Source organism: Oryx dammah, unplaced genomic scaffold (genome assembly GCF_014754425.2).
Source record: "Oryx dammah isolate SB20612 unplaced genomic scaffold, SCBI_Odam_1.1 HiC_scaffold_27, whole genome shotgun sequence".
In the NCBI taxonomy this organism is placed as follows: domain Eukaryota; kingdom Metazoa; phylum Chordata; class Mammalia; order Artiodactyla; family Bovidae; genus Oryx; species Oryx dammah.
Window position 1 is genome coordinate 55,837,766 of NW_024070211.1, and position 16,023 is coordinate 55,853,788.

At 41.0% G+C, this 16,023-nt stretch overlaps 1 protein-coding gene across 6 annotated transcripts in view; it reads right to left on the reverse strand.

The window, feature by feature from the left end:
- Positions 1–16,023, reverse strand: part of MYO1B (myosin IB) — a 195,121-nt gene that overhangs the window by 64,033 nt on the left and 115,065 nt on the right. For all 6 annotated transcript variants that reach the window (XM_040228906.1, XM_040228904.1, XM_040228902.1 and 3 more), the window contains exon 7: positions 11,035–11,098. In XM_040228906.1, coding sequence (XP_040084840.1) covers positions 11,035–11,098 — 64 coding nt within the window. The remainder of the gene's footprint in view (positions 1–11,034; positions 11,099–16,023) is intronic.

Here is a 16,023-nt window from a genome sequence, read left to right on the forward strand (position 1 = left end):
GCAGTTAAGGGTTTTACCACGTAAAATGCTTTGTCGATTACCCCAGAGCCTCTTATTTCTTTATGACTTTTCTTTAAGTTATAAGCTTCAAGACAGAAAAGTAATCAGGAAAATGTTTGCTCCTGAGTAATTTACTAGTGCTTAAAGCCATTCCTTTTTCTATTTTTTAAATATGCGTGCACCAACATAACCTAACAGCATGAAGCCATATCAAATAATTACTCAAATAAATTCAATTCACTCTAAGGACTTGCCATCTGAACATTTAAATTTATTTGAGTGTTCCCCTGACTTAAGGCAAAGCAACACACTGCAGGGCCTCCTCTTTTGTTTTAGATGCTTCTGCCACCACTGCTAACAAGACTGCACCTCTGCTAACAAGACTTAATAAAAAGGAGTACAGGATACACCAGATATTTAATAGAAAAGACAGTAAAATAATCTCCCTATATTCCAATGAAGCTACATTCCTCCCTCAAGACATAAATCTAAGTTCATATTAAATTTGATATAAGTGAAAGCATTCATCACTCAGTCGTGTCCGACTCTTTACAACCCCATGGACCATCGCCCACCAGGCTCTTCTGTCCATGGGATTTCCCAGGCAAGAATACTGGAGTGGGTAGCCAATCCCTTTCTCCAGGGAATCTTCCTAACTCAGGGATCAAATTCACATCTCCTGCTCTGCAAGCAGATTCTCTACTGTCTGAGCCACTAGGGAAGCCCATTTGATATCTGATGTAAATTTAAGTTTAAAGGGAAGAAAGAAACCTATGAAGACACTCTAAAGGGGAAAAGCAGTGGGAAGGGACAAAGAAATTCTGAAATCAGAACTTCCCCCTGACTCCACCATGATACTGACACCTGACTATTAACAGCACCAGAACAACTGAGGGGCTTTCTTAGTTTTGACTAATTACTTGCTAGTTCATAGCTGATACATGTGCCTTGCACTGAGACAACCTCCCTAAGGCACAAGAAATGAAAGAAGTAAAATGTCCATGTTTGCACCTGTTAAAGAAGAAAGTCTTTTAATAAGCCAAAGAATAAAAGAACAAGTAGTGGTTTCAAAGAAGAAGAAAAAAATTTCGCATTACTTGGAGTATAATAGCTAAAGGATTAGATAGCAGGATCAAAGTTTCTTTACTTTATGTATAATCTCTCTTCCTGGACAAAAAAGAAAAAGAAATGGTCCAAGATCTTGATTAAAGCTTATAGAAGAATCAGCTTTGCCTGTTTTGCTTGTAAGGCAGGAATTCATGGGGTCCTGCTCCTCTCCACAGGTACACACTAGAAAAAAGTGAGTGGCACTGAGGACTTCCCAGGTGGCACAGTGGTAAAGAATCTGCCTGCCAATGTAGGAGACACAAGAGACAGGTTCGATCCCTGGGTCAGGAGGATCCCCTGGAATAGGAAATGGCAACCCACTCCACTATTCTTGCCTGGAAAATTCCATGGTCAGAGAAGCCTGGTGGGCTACAGACCCTATGGTCACAAAGAGTCGGACACGATAGAGCAAATGCAAGTGCATGCACGCACACGCACGCACACACACACACACACACACACACACACACGGCTTTTCCAATGGATCTATGTCCCTTCCCTAATGTGAAATGATACAGTTAGCAGTAATTAAGGACCTGCCACCTAAGAAACAACATTTATCTCCATATGGACTCTGCTGCCTTGGATCACCATCCCTGAAGAAAAACGTCAAATAACCAGTGATTTACTGGGCATCAGTTCAGTTGCTCAGTCGTGTCCAACTCTTTGCGACCCCATGAATTGCAGCACGCCAGGCCTCCCTGTCCATCACCAACTCCTGGAGTTCACGCAGACTCACGTCCATCGAATCAGTGATGCCATCCAGCCATCTCATCCTCGGTCATCCCCTTCTCCTCCTGCCCCCAATCCCTCCCAGCATCAAAGTCTTTTCCAGTGAGTCAACTCTTTGCATGAGGTGGCCAAAGTACTACAGTTTGAGCTTTAGCATCAGTCCTTCCAAAGAAATCCCAGGGCTGATCTCCTTCAGAATGGATTGGTTGGATCTCCTTGCAGTCCAAGAGACTCTCAAGAGTCTTCTTCAACACCACAGTTCAAAAGCATCAATTCTTTGGTGCTCAGCCTTCTTCACAGTCCAACTTTCACATCCATACATGACTATTGGAAAAACCATAGCCTTGACTAGACGGACCTTAGTCGGCAAAGTAATGTCTCTGCTTTTGAATATACTATCTAGGTTGGTCATAACTTTTCTTCCAAGGAGTAAGCATCTTTTAATTTCATGGCTACAATCACCATCTGCAGTGATTTTGGAGCCCCCCCCAAAAAAGTCTGGCACTGTTTCCACTGTTTCCCCATCTATTTCCCATGAAGTGATGGGACCAGATGCCATGATCTTCGTTTTCTGAATGGTGAGCTTTAAGCCAACTTTTTCACTCTCCTCTTTCACTTTCATCAAGAGGCTTTTTAGTTCCTCTTCTGTTGCGAGCGAAATGACACAAAGACAAGACACACACACAAGAGACAGACAAAGACACAACTCCGGCCGGAGGAAAAGAACTGTGCAAACAAGCTGCAGTTTATTTTTATATACCCCCCTTGGCAGAATTCCAGACCGCATGACCAAGCCTTCTTAGTACAGCGCGTGTGCTTAAATGTCATCGTACAGCAAAAGGGAGTGAAATTCCTGGTTATTGCAGAGTCTGTCCAGAGCCCTTTCTTCCTCCTTATCACAGGAAGGGAATGTTCCCTCGTTTGCAAGGGACCATTAAACTCAAGGCTGTGTCCAGACTCCTTGGCAGAACATCTTGTTTGCAAGTACGTTCCGCCTGAGCAGAGGGTCCCGTTTGCAGGCACACCTTTGCTTCCCTATCGTGGCTTCCTTCACTCTTCACTTTCTCCCATAGGGTGGTGTCATCTGCATATCTGAGGTTATTGATATTTCTCCTGGCAATCTTGATTCCAGCTTGTGCTTCTTCCAGTCCAGCGTTTCTCATGATGTATTCTGCATAAAAGTTAAATAAGCAGGGTGACAATATACAGCCTTGACATACTCCTTTTCCTATTTGGAACCAGTCTGTTGTTCCATGTCCAGTTCTAACTGTTGCTTCCTGACCTGCATACAGGTTTCTCAAGAGGCAGGTCAGGTGGTCTGGTATTCCCATCTCTTTCAGAATTTTCCACAGTTTATTGTGATCCACACAGTCAAAGGCTTTGGCATAGTCAATAAAGCAGAAATAGATGTTTTTCTGGAACTCTCTTGCTTTTTCCATGATGCAGGGGATGTTGGCAATTTGATCTCTTGTTCCTCTGCCTTTTCTAAAACCAGCTTGAACATCAGGGAGTTCATGGTTCACGTATTGCTGAAGCCTGGCTTGGAGAATTTTGAGCATTACTTTACTAGCATGTGAGATGAGTTTAATTGTGCGGTAGTTTGAGCATTCTTTGGCATTGCCTTTCTTTGGGATTGGAATGAAAACTGATCTTTTCCAGTCTTGTGGCCACTGGTGAGTTTTCCAAATTTGCTGACATATTGAGCACAGCACTTTCACAGGATTTGAAACAGCTCAACTGGATACTGGGCATAACTGATGGTAATTTCAATGAAAAACTTGGATTATGAACAAATGTTTGTTCATACCTTGGGATATATATTCTAAAATCAACTCTACAGTATATTTTTGGAAATACACAACATAATCCTCAAGATTGACAATTAGCAAGTTTCACTAAAGACAAGCTTTAAAGTAAAAAAGATGGGGCAAATATCTTCTTACAAATCACTCCCTGTGCCCATGTATTATACTAAAAAAAAGCAGACACAGGTGCTCACCCCAGGGCTCTCTCTCAGCCCGGGTCTCACACAGACCTCTGTGTGGCTACATGTCCCAGACTTTGAGAACCCTCAAACACCTGGCATGACAGTTTTTCCCATATGTCCACCTCCATGCAGCATTTTCATTTTTAAGAAATCAGCTTAAAGTTCTAACTCAAACATCAGAATCCTAAAGTGATAAATCAGTACCAACTATAGCTGGACATGTTGCATTAAAAGTTGTGAAAGGGCTCTCACTGTCTATACATAAAAAACCAATTTGGGGTTTGAAATACTAAGAAAATGTGCCTTATTATCTACCTAATTAACTATGAGTCTTTTGCTAGAATCTGATTCCATACATATAGCACTTATGCATTTTCATCATGGATTTTTTCCTAATACAAATTTAAAGTTTATCTAATAACTGAAAAATTACTCATGTGTCTATGTATCTGAATCTAAAATTTGATGCCCAACCCGGAAATAAAATTAATGAAATATCTAGTCCACAATATCTTATTATTATATACATTATTCTAATAAATCCCAATTTGTTTCTTAATCTGAGGTTAATTTAGACATATGTGGACATCTGATTTCTTCCATAGTACTGTATGCAGTCTTATTTCACGATAAACATGCAGTCTTTTCTTTCCATGGTAAACATATTTTTATATAAGAAAGAATACCAAAGTAAAGATGAGACAAAGCATCTACTTTTATATAAAGCCATCCATTACAGAGGAACAGAACTGTTCTCTGAAATTTCAGCTTTATTGCTACAGATACTTTACAACCAATGGTGGATTATTTCTGTCTTCTGTAGAGGTATTAGATGTCAAAGTGCTAAAAAAGCCCAGCCTGAATTATAAACTAGGTGATGTACTGCCTCAGTTTTTTGATGAATTTTGGCTCTAAAGAAGACAGATTACAAACAGACGCTGTTTATTTATCAAAACAGACCTTGATGAATAGTCACTAGCTGTTGAGAACTGATTTATGTACAGGAAGGTCCCCAATTCCACCTCAATATATAACACACACACACACACCCCCCAAAAATCAAAGGCAACACACACACACACACACACACCCAAAAAACCAAAGCAGATTCAAGTTTCCTTTAGGAAGTGTTGTAACAAGCAGTTCTGCTCCCAATCACCCACTCATCATCAATTAAGCCAAAGGTATAATGTAAAAGGAAGAAAAAAAGCTATAAATCTCAAACAATTTAAAAAGAGTAAAATTATATTCCATATGCTACAAAATGGTATGCGTGTACCATACATATGGATTAAACAGCATGCCATGAGATAGCACATAAATTAATTGCATCAAAAATTCAAACGAAATGTAAAAGAAAAGGAATTCAAAGCAATTCCTTCTACCCATCCCCCCCATCTTTCCAGTGAGTAAGGTGGGCATTTATTCCTGCTTTCTGAGTCCATGTGGAAGGATTTTCTATGATTAACTCCCCAGCCCTGCAGACCCTTACTCACTCCTCCACTTGGCAGGAGGAAATACACCTCTGAGCCGTGAAGTTTGGAGAAGAAATGGGCACGTGTGTACAGCTCAGTCCTCTGGTTCCCCACACTGGGCACATTCCGCTCCACTCCCCAGGGGCTGCTCAGTGTGGCTGATACCTGCCCACCTGCCAGAGGACTACTAGCACCCCTCTTGGTGATAAACCAAATCACTATCTTCAACCTTGCCTCTACAGTAATAAAGCTGCCTTCTCTCCAGCTTGATTCCCATGCCTATTTCTCATGTGTTTCCAAACTGTGTGGGGAAAGCACATTACCTATTAGACCTCTGTCTTAGTTATTTACTTTCCACTGCATAGCAAAGGCCCCAAAACCTACCAGCTTAGACCAATATCATTTATTAACTCACGAGTCTGAGAGTTAGTTTGTAGTTCTGATCTAACCCAGGTTGGCTGGCAGCTGGCTGACCTAAGATGCTCTCAACTCCTACGTCTGCTGGTTCATTCCATGCGTCTCTCATCATCCAGCTGACTCACCCAGGTTCATGCACATGAAGGTGATGAGCGAGTTCCCCCGAGAAGCAAGAGAGGACAAGTCCCAGCACAGAACCAATTTTCAAGTTTGTCAATGCACCATATTTGTGAACTGTTCCACTGACCAAAACAAATCTCACAGCCAAGCCTTATGTCATTGAGAGAAGGGACTACTGCAGAGGGTGGATCCAAGCTAAAAAATTGTGGCCATTTCTGTAAATGATCTATTGGGTTTAGGCTCCTTAAAATAAAATGGTCACCAATTCTTTCCACACTCTTCCCACTGAGAGGTGGAATCTACATCCCCCAGCACTGAAACTGAGCAAACTTGTGCCTACACGGACTTAAGAGTGTCAAAGTAACACTGTACAATTTCCCAGGTTCCTCAGGCTTCTTCCTGGTTCTTTCAGAACATGGTCTGTCAGTATGTTCCCTTTTGGGGCTAGGGAACCTAGCCGGCCTGCTGTGAGAAGCCCAAACCACCCATGGCCACATGTAGATGGCTCTCAGTCTAGCTGAGCCCAGTCCTTGGATGATCCCAGCCCAGGAGCCTGACATGTGAATGACAAAGACGACAGAGGACTATGACCCCCACCATTTGTGTAAGTCTTCCCCAACACTGAGGAAGTCCATGCAGCTGAAGCTCCATGTGCTGTGGTGACAAGCCAGCTCTGCTGACTCCATCTGAATTCTTGACCCACAGAATCCAAGAGCATATGACAGGGTGTTGTTTTACTCCACTAAGCCCGGGGTGGTTTACTGGGCAGTAATCATAACTGGACCACACACCAACTTCAACATTTGCTTTCATTCATAATCACAGGATTGCATTACTTCTTTTAAGCTGAAGAGACATCAGCAACAGAGGAAGTTTGATTACCAACAACTCTGTTAGCCTTTCTGGGATTTAGAAAAAGTATTTTTAAATGATTAGCATATAATTTTTGGGTAAAATTATCCAATGAAGCAGTTTTATTATTCAATAAATTTCTCTATGTCAAACTGTACTTGTTATACACTAGGTACTTACATGTAGTTAATTCACCAATTATATAATAGACGTCAGACACTATTTTAGTTACTGTCATTCAGCAACCATACAAACCAAGTCTCTGTTATTATAGGGTATATACTGGTCTGGGAGCTAGAGACCATCAACAAATAAGTACAATGAAAAGAAACTAACGTTTACTGAGTGCTTACTTCATGCCAGGCCCTGTTACAAGTGCTTTGGATGTTAACAAATTATTCACAACTCATCACAATTCTATGACATCAGCACTATTACCCTCATTTCAAAGATAAAGAAATGAAGGCAGAGAGAATTATGTAACTTGTCTTTTTGTTTAGACATTGGCACCCACATTATAAATCACTGAGAGCTGCATACATAAGCTCATGGATATGCCCCAAATAATAAAGCAGGAAAACACAGAGCCTACCTATATTTAACCAATTCCATCCTTGTCTCCGGCATTTACTGAGCACCTACTGTATGCCAGATATCACCCTAGGCTCCTGATATGTTACTGTAAACAGGACAGTCTTGTCTCCCATCCTTACAGTTCCCTCAGGTATATATGCACACTTGAAATCTTGAGGCTTCTTCTTAGTATTGGATTATCAAAAAGTTTGTTCAGGTTTTCCTGTAAGATCTTATGGAAAAGCCCAGATGAGCTTTCTAGCCAACCGAATATCTGTATGTTATTCTTCTTTTAGGAAATAAAATCCCTTGAGACTTGTACCATATTTTCTGCACAGTCTGAATTGCCTTTTACTGCCATAACTATAAAAAAGTATCTATGGCTATTAATAAAAACAACAGGTTTCCAAACATTTTAAGTTCATAACATTAGGTCCAAAATCCTCGAATGTAAATGTATAAATTTTATGAGATCAATAAGAATTAACAAAATAGGAGAAACAGTACTCCACATCAGCCAAAAATCTGGATATGCATCCATATTTTAACTTCTCTACTGAAGTAAATGTTTGCCATTTTCTATTTTTGTAACACCTCTCTCCTAATGACACTAATCTCAGAAACACATAGCTTTCAAATGAGTTGAAGACAAGTTTTACTGCACACCTCTCTTAAAAAGACAGAGTAAGTTGTTGGGCTTTCCTCCCACCACTTCCTAGGTACACAATGGGCTCAAGTGATCTTATGACTTTTTCAAGGTAATAATTAAGCCAAAGCGACTTACACTTTTACTAGCTGGCTGCTAACAAAGCAAGCAATATAGACTTTCTACAAAATGGCAAATCTTGTCTTCTTTTAACTAAGATCATGGCATCCGGTCCCATCACTTCATGGCAAATAGATGGGGAAACACTGGAAACAGTAACTGACTTTACTTTTCTGGGCTCCAAAATCACTGCAGATGGTGACCGCAGCCATGAAATTAAAAGATGCTTACTCCTTGGAAGAAAAGCTATGACCAGCATAGACAGCATATTAAAATGCAGAGACATTACTTTGCCAACAAAGGTCCAACTAGTCAAGGCTATGGTTTTTCCAGTAGTCATGTATGAATGTAAGAGTTGGACTATAAAGAAAGCTGAGCGCTGAAGAATTTATGCTTTTGAACTGTGGTGTTGGAGAGGACTCTTGAGAATCCCTTGGACTGCAAGGAGATCCAACCAGTCAATCCTAAAGGAGATCAGTCCTGAATATCCACTGGAAGGATTGATGTTGAAGCTGAAACTCCAAAACTTTGGCCACCTGATGCAAAGAGCTGACTCATTTGAAAAGACCCTGATGCTGGAAAAGATTGAAGGAAGGAGGAAAAGGGGATGACAGAGGATGAGATGGTTGGATGGCATCACCAACTCAATGGACATGAGTTTGGGTAAACTCCAGGAGTTGGTGATGGACAAGGAGGCCTGGCATGCTGCAGTCCATGGAGTCGCAAAGAGTCGGACACGACTGAGCGACTGAACTGAACTGAACAAAACAGCAGATCTTGTCTTCTTTTCTGGGTACAAGAAGCTAACTTTTAGCAGCTCGGTGAGAACAAGAATGGGTTTACCCATGGCTTTATACTCCCTTAAGACAGCAGTCAGCAGTTCCCTGTGGCCACCTATGAGTCAGTTCTCTGTCTATACTGGGTGAAATTTCCTGCTCTCACCTCACCACTAATGTTTCCCTCTCCTTTTTAAAGCAAAGGATACTCTAAAATACCAGGGTGTTCCCACTACCACAAATTTCAATATAATTTCATTGTGGGAACAAATGGTAACAGAGTCCATCTGAAACCCATTCATGATGATATATTAATCTTCACTGGAAATGAATTGAGTGTTTACTATTTATTCTCCATGGATACTGCAAGAACTAGGGACAGGAAGACATTTCTGTTTGAAATTTGAAACTTCAAAATGTAAAACCCAAGTGATTTTCTAATACTTTCTAATCTAAGTCATCCTTAAATATTTTCCTAGAGTCCTCACAAGTAACATAGGTTCAGTCATCTCAGATGTTCTATAATACAGTTCATTTATTCTCATTTTCAAAATAATATGCTATTCAATTAATAACTAGAGCTAATTTCTCTTATAAAATACAAGTGCTATAAATGTGTTAAAACTATCTTTCAGAATAAAAGTTAATCATTTCTTAAAATGGTGGTCTTAAAATTGAGGCTACCTTTTCCTGTACAGCTCTCACCAATTGGCACACACTGTGAAGGAAGCTTGCCTAACAAACTTGGCAGGGTTATAATCATTTGCTTTTGGTGGCATCATAAATGGTTTGCATGAGTACTTCTGCATCCTTATTTGACATTTAAAATCATTTAACATAAGTAGCACCACCCTAGCCAATTTCACTTCAGATTAAAACTTTGTCTTCAAGATGTTTCCCCAGTAACAATACATTTTTGCAAATATGGATAATCCCAATGGATGGTACACAAACTAAATTTAAAAATTAAATTATTTTAAAACTACAAATGGTAGAAATGGGAAGAACCATGGAATTCATCCAAGTCAACTCTATTGTTTCCAAGATGAAGAAACTCTAGCCCTAGAAGTTTACTCCATGAGTTGTGGTTTTTAAAAAATTCAGCTGCACGATGTGCCCAAATTCTAAAAACACTCACTTTGGAATCAAATGGCATTCCTCTGGTCTAGAGTTTTTCAGGAAGATCTCAGGGGCCACCTGGGGGTCTAGGGGTTCTGGCAACTCATATCCTCTTTAACCAGATCAGGCCTTGTTTTATTTGTTTTATATTTGGAGTAAAATTTCATTTGGAGAAAGAATGCCACTACTATAACAAAAAGCAGTGCTTCAGATATCTGAGCAAATTTGCTTTTTGTCTAGTACAGGCGACTGCTTTCATTCTAACAATCCCAATAGCATCTTAGGGCAGAGAAGAGCCAGGGGAAGGTGGGGAGGTGGGGTGGCTCAGCAGTGTGGCCCTCAGAAAAACAAGAGGGTAGCCAGGCTGTGGCTCCCACTGGATGGGCACAAACCCTGAGTTGTCATCTTACACATCCCAAACGAATCAGACTAAATCAATATGAGCAGAGACATCAGCACAGTTCCAAAGCGTGGATGAAGGGGCCTCATTGACAACAGGTACTGACGACTGTGTCCCCCGAGAAAACTCTACACCTGGGACTGTTGAGAGACCTGACCTGATTTTGTTCCTTTTTTTCACCTTTGACAGAGAATGTTTTACTACAATCACAAATCATGACTAAAGAAAACTAAATAAATCTGTTTCTACCTAACAGGTGTATCACATTTCAATTATCTAAATACACTTAAAGACAAAATTTCTTAAAACCTGAAGAACAGGTTTTTCTCATCCTATCAGATAAATGTTATCTCAAAAAATTATTAAAATCAATTATTATTATTTTTTTACCATAATTTTGTTAAAGAAAACAACTGTTGAAGAATCTTTTTTATTACTGGATTGGCTACAGAATATAAAATACAGCTGGGCTAACATTTATTTCTTTAGCAGATTTCTAAAAAGTTTCTCAAAGGCAAAGACTCTGATCTTTTAAAAAAGACTTGGAAATTAAATATTATAAAAACAATCTAAAATGCATAGGTTAAAAAACTAAATGTAAGAACAGGAAATGTATCCTTATAGCTACTTCTTAAAGACCCAGTATCTAAACTATTCTATTTACATATTAATATATATTTTACTATTCTGAACTTCTTTAAAATACTCACAGTTACTTATCACTCCTCCCAGTGGATCGCCTTTAAAATCAAATTCAATATCCATATATTTGCCCTGCAAAAGAATGAATTTGTGAGTTAAGTTCACCTCAAAATATTCAGTCTGTATCTTAAAACATAGCATAATAAGCCCTTTATACATTGGTTTAAATGTAATTAAGGACATAGTTTATGTAACCATGATGCAAAACAACATGCCTCCATAAATACTCATACTAAATACTCTATTAGCTCAAACTGAACATATCTCATTGCTAATTTAAGAATACATCTTTCAGCCATCATAAGACTTTTCCATTTCAGATATGTGCTTCAAAGCTCTCAATGGTGTGTGTATTCAATCCAAAAATGAAAACAGAAAAAATAAGTATTTCTTGCATATGCACTAGCTAGGAATATAAATTATTTCAGTTTTATAGGCAAAGTATGTTTTAAGCCATGACTAGACATTTCAGACATACTGGTTGGTGGATAAAATGGAACACTTCAAGTTCTGTTTTTACATCTAGTCAAATCAAATGAACAATTATGTTGTTGTGACCACCTCAGAATCAAAGACTGATCATTATTTTTCTTTTTGGCTTTTGATCTAGATTATATAGCAATATATAACCCATGGTGTAGATGGATGGACCCATGTATATAGATAGAATCTCAAACATACAGGAATACACGTAGAGTCTCTCATACTATGATTTGTAGAGAAGAATCTCGAATCACCTGGTTAAAGAGTAACAAATATATCAGAATAACCGACAGTTGTTTTTTGTTTGGAAAAGTGTGTGTTGATCTAATAAGTTGTCTGGTTTTGTTTCATGTTCTACCTTAGTCAGATCTACGGTTTATTAGTAATTCTCCCAGAGAATTAATTTAATTATATTTTTCAAACTAATGGTAAAGGAGAAGAAACACGATCACATGGCACACAATCAGTGATGCAATTTGTGACTTTTTATTAGATTGTGAACGCTCCCCTGCCTTCTTCACTGTCATGGGTCACCTGGCCTCTTTAAGTCTTCACTTACTCATTATGAAAATGTCTATCAAGCAGCTCCTAGATACTAACGTAGACAGAAGGGAAAGCAAGGCATAGCTCCTGCCCTCAAGGAACTTACAGCCTGGGGGAAACTGGGACATAGACAGGACATAACCATGTACAGGGTTGCATCCTACAGTGGGTCATGGTGCTGTGCACAAAGAAGAGGGGACGGGGGACGGTGTGGGAGATCTGCCCGGACTTAAAAGTGAAGTACCAGGAGAGGTCAGGCAGGCAGGCGCTCGGGGGTCAGGGAGGAGCAGGCTTAAGGACTGGCCCCCATGAGGATGCTAAGGGAAGCCACAACATCATGACACTAACATTTTCTCCTGACACAAAAGATTTGTCATTCAAGGTTCCTCAACAAGGATGCAGTGATCAGACTTGCCTCTTTCTAAGATCACTCTGGCTGTGTAGAATGGACTGCAAAGGGTCTATCTAGCTGGCAGAGGTGACAGCACATGGAGAGAAATGGTAGTCTGTAGCTGGAGCAGCAAAGGAGGAAACTAAACGGAGTAGAGAGCTACAAAGGGAGTCATGATGACAGGCTGCAGTTAGACGCAGAAGGTAAGGAGGGTTGGGGTCAAGAATTCCAAAGTCAGGTTGAGATCCAGGCAATCAAGAGCAGTGCTCTGCAGGAGACATGGGGACCCCGGAGCCAAAGCAGCTACGAAGGAGGGAGGAAGAGTAACCTCACCAGAGAGTCAGAGGTTGACCAGAGGAGACAGGATGACTTTGATGGTAAGTGGTCCCTGGACATAGGCGGTGACAGAACTGGAACGCCCAAGGAGGGATGAGTGAGAGACAGGAGTGTGTGTGAACTGACATGGGGACCAGGAGGTGTCAAGGAGTGGGGCTAAGTGAGTCTGCAAGCTTGGAAGATGATTTCTGTGAAGCAGGCATAAAATACCATCAGCTGAGAATAAAGAATAGGAGGTTTGAAGTGAGTAAACCCCCTGGAGAAGGGAAATGGAAACTGACCAGGGCTCAACTCCAGGACAGCACTGAGAACCCAGCCGATGCCCGTGCTGATGACCTCCCCAAGGCTTGGTTCTGATCCTGTCACCAGAGCACTCACAAATAACCAGGGGCTTCCCGCAAACTACAAAACCAAGTCTGAGACCCTGACCGTGCTTCTCCAAGCCCTCCACCTGGGGCCCAGATCCAGCTTCCCAGTGCTCTGGTCTACAGCTCCATTCACAGAACCTCTGGCCTGGCCACGAACTCTGGCAAATGCAGGTCCACACTGGCTTCTCCCCCTCAGTTCCTTATGCTGTAGTGCCAGCTCCTTGGGCTCACCACTCGATTTTGGCTTCTTTAAATCCTGTGGACCCACTCAGGACTGTCCCTGCCCTGGACTCCTCCAGCTTCTTGAGTCTGAGCTTCCCTAACACTTCATTCTGTACTTGTCATGGGGAACTTACTAGTTTCTGTGTTGTAATTATTTTCAGACATGTCCATTTTCCTGACTAGCCTCTAAGCTTCTTCAAAACAGGTATCCATTCATCAACAAATAAATGTCTCCAGAGTCCACTATGGCACCAGCTTACTCAAGCTCCTAGGGCCACTTTAGTGAACAAGAGGCTGAGGAGCTTGCCTCCTCAGCTCCCACTCTCCAGGGCCAATGAGGGAAGAGAGCAGAGTTAACTCCAGAGCCCGATGAATGCCTTCAAAAATGAAAACAGGGTGAAGTCACAGGGGCTCCAAAGGCATCATGGAAGTGACATCTGAGATAAGACCTACACAATACGAGGTGCCAGTTATACACAGAGCTGGGGACAGAGCATATTAGCCAAAAGGACCAGCAACAGAAAGGCCCAAGGCCAGGAAGCACTCGGACACGCCTGACAGTCACAAAGGCCTGTGTGGCTGAGGCCTCGGGAGCCCAGTAAGGGTCGGCTGGGCAGCCTAGCTCGCCCTAGGAGGGCTGAAGGAGCCCAGGCTGTATTCCAGGTGCAAGGGGACCACAGAGGCTGTCATTGGCGGGGGACAGCAGTTTGCAAAGATCACTCAGGCTGTTAGTGGAGAAAGGACTGCAGGCTGCAAGAGGACATGCAGGAAGACCTAAGCTTAACTATCTTTAAAAAAAACACAGAGTTTTCAAACAAATGAATAAACTGTGTGTGTGTTTCTATTCTTACTGAATGAGAGGCATGGTGATGAGATCTTCCTGACCCTATAACTCTCTCTCCCATGCTCTCCAGAGTCTCACTCAGCTCAGGGTACACAGCAGATGCTCAACAAAATCCCCTTCCAAAGTTCTTTGGTCAAGAAGTGATTTTCAAAGCCTTAAACCAACCCTCTCCAAAAAAAAAAAAAAAAAAAACAACACTGAGTCTTAACAGAAGCTCAATATGTCAAATTAAAGTGAGTGCTGGGGTGGGGGTCACTATGAGATATATCACGGGAACACTGGTCAACACTGTCAGCTACAGTGAGATGAAGGGTCTACCAGATTTCTGAGCAAAGAGATCAAGAAATTTATTCCAGGATAATCAGTCAAGCATAGTTGAAGGAAAGGTAATTTCCCTGGAGTCATAAACCCCTGTTATATATACAGAAGTAATTTTAAACATATAAGAGTCCTACTATAGTATTATAACACAGACTTGAGTATATTACTGGTCAAAGTCACCGGCCACAAAGCAGAGAAATTACTAAAAACTGGGCATGAAATGATTTAGCTTATAATCAAGTATTAATCTCATATCCTAATACCTGTGTTATGATAGCATTTCTCTGAAGTTATTCAACAAGCTGAATCACTTGCCGAGCCTTTTGCTAGATTTTCCAATATCTCTAAGTACCAATGACTCTTTAAGCAATATACTACTCTGCATTTTTATGCTCTATAGACTAAATATATTTGCAAATTTTTAAAATGTATGAAAAAAAAATAAAATAAAATGTATGTACACTTGCCAACAGCAAAAACAAAATCTCTAACCTATATAGAAGCTTGATCTTTGGAATTACTCCTATCTGCCCACACTTTGTGTCTAATTCTATTTATGTAATGAGATTAGCCATGTTACCACAACAGGAAAAGGGATGGCTTAAATCAGTTTTAACAACTTAAGGGGGTAATCCAATGGAAAAAAATCATTGCCTTGGAATTAGGAACCTTAGTCTTTCACTTTCCAAGCTATCAAAACTATCTCCACCTGAGGTCATTCTCATGCCTTAAGCATGAAAGTGAAAGTGAAGTCACTCAGTTGTGTCCGACTCTTTGCGACCCCATGGACTGTAGCCTACCAGGCTCCTCTGTCCATGGAATTTCCCAGGCAATAGTACTGGAGTGGATTGCCATTTCCTTCTCCAGCGGATCTTCCCGACCCAGGGGTCGAACCCAGTTCTCCCGCATTGTAGACAGACGCTTTACCGTCTGAGCCACCAGAGAAGTCCATGGATAACTCTAATAAGAAAAAAGTAAAAGGGGACTAAAAGAAGCTAGGGGTGGAGACTGGGGAGAAGGTGTGGGGTACAGGAAGAATCTCAGGGAGGCACAGAAGATCATCAATAATGGTCCCAAGCAATGTATATGAGAACACAGCTTTATCAAATTTATAGAACTAAACTATAGGAAAAAAGCCATCAATTTCAAAATGCAACCATCACACTCATCATATTTCCCCCAGCTGCCTCCAGGCAGTGTGTGTCTCTGTAAAGACCAGAGGTGGGAGAGAAGGCAGCCCAGCTGGAGAGATCCCAGGGGCTGAGTGCAGAGTGGAGAGAGATGGAGATGAGGCTGGAAAGGATTCCGTTGTCACTGTTTGGTACTCCTCTCATCCCCTACTGGTTGCCACACTAATTGATTTTTACCTCTATAAAGTTTTAGAATACATGTCCATCCTTTCTGGCCCCAATGAAGAAAGGGTAAGAGCTGTATAGTATACAAACTTGGCACCTAGTCTATCCTCCTTTCTACTTAATTTCTAAGTCTT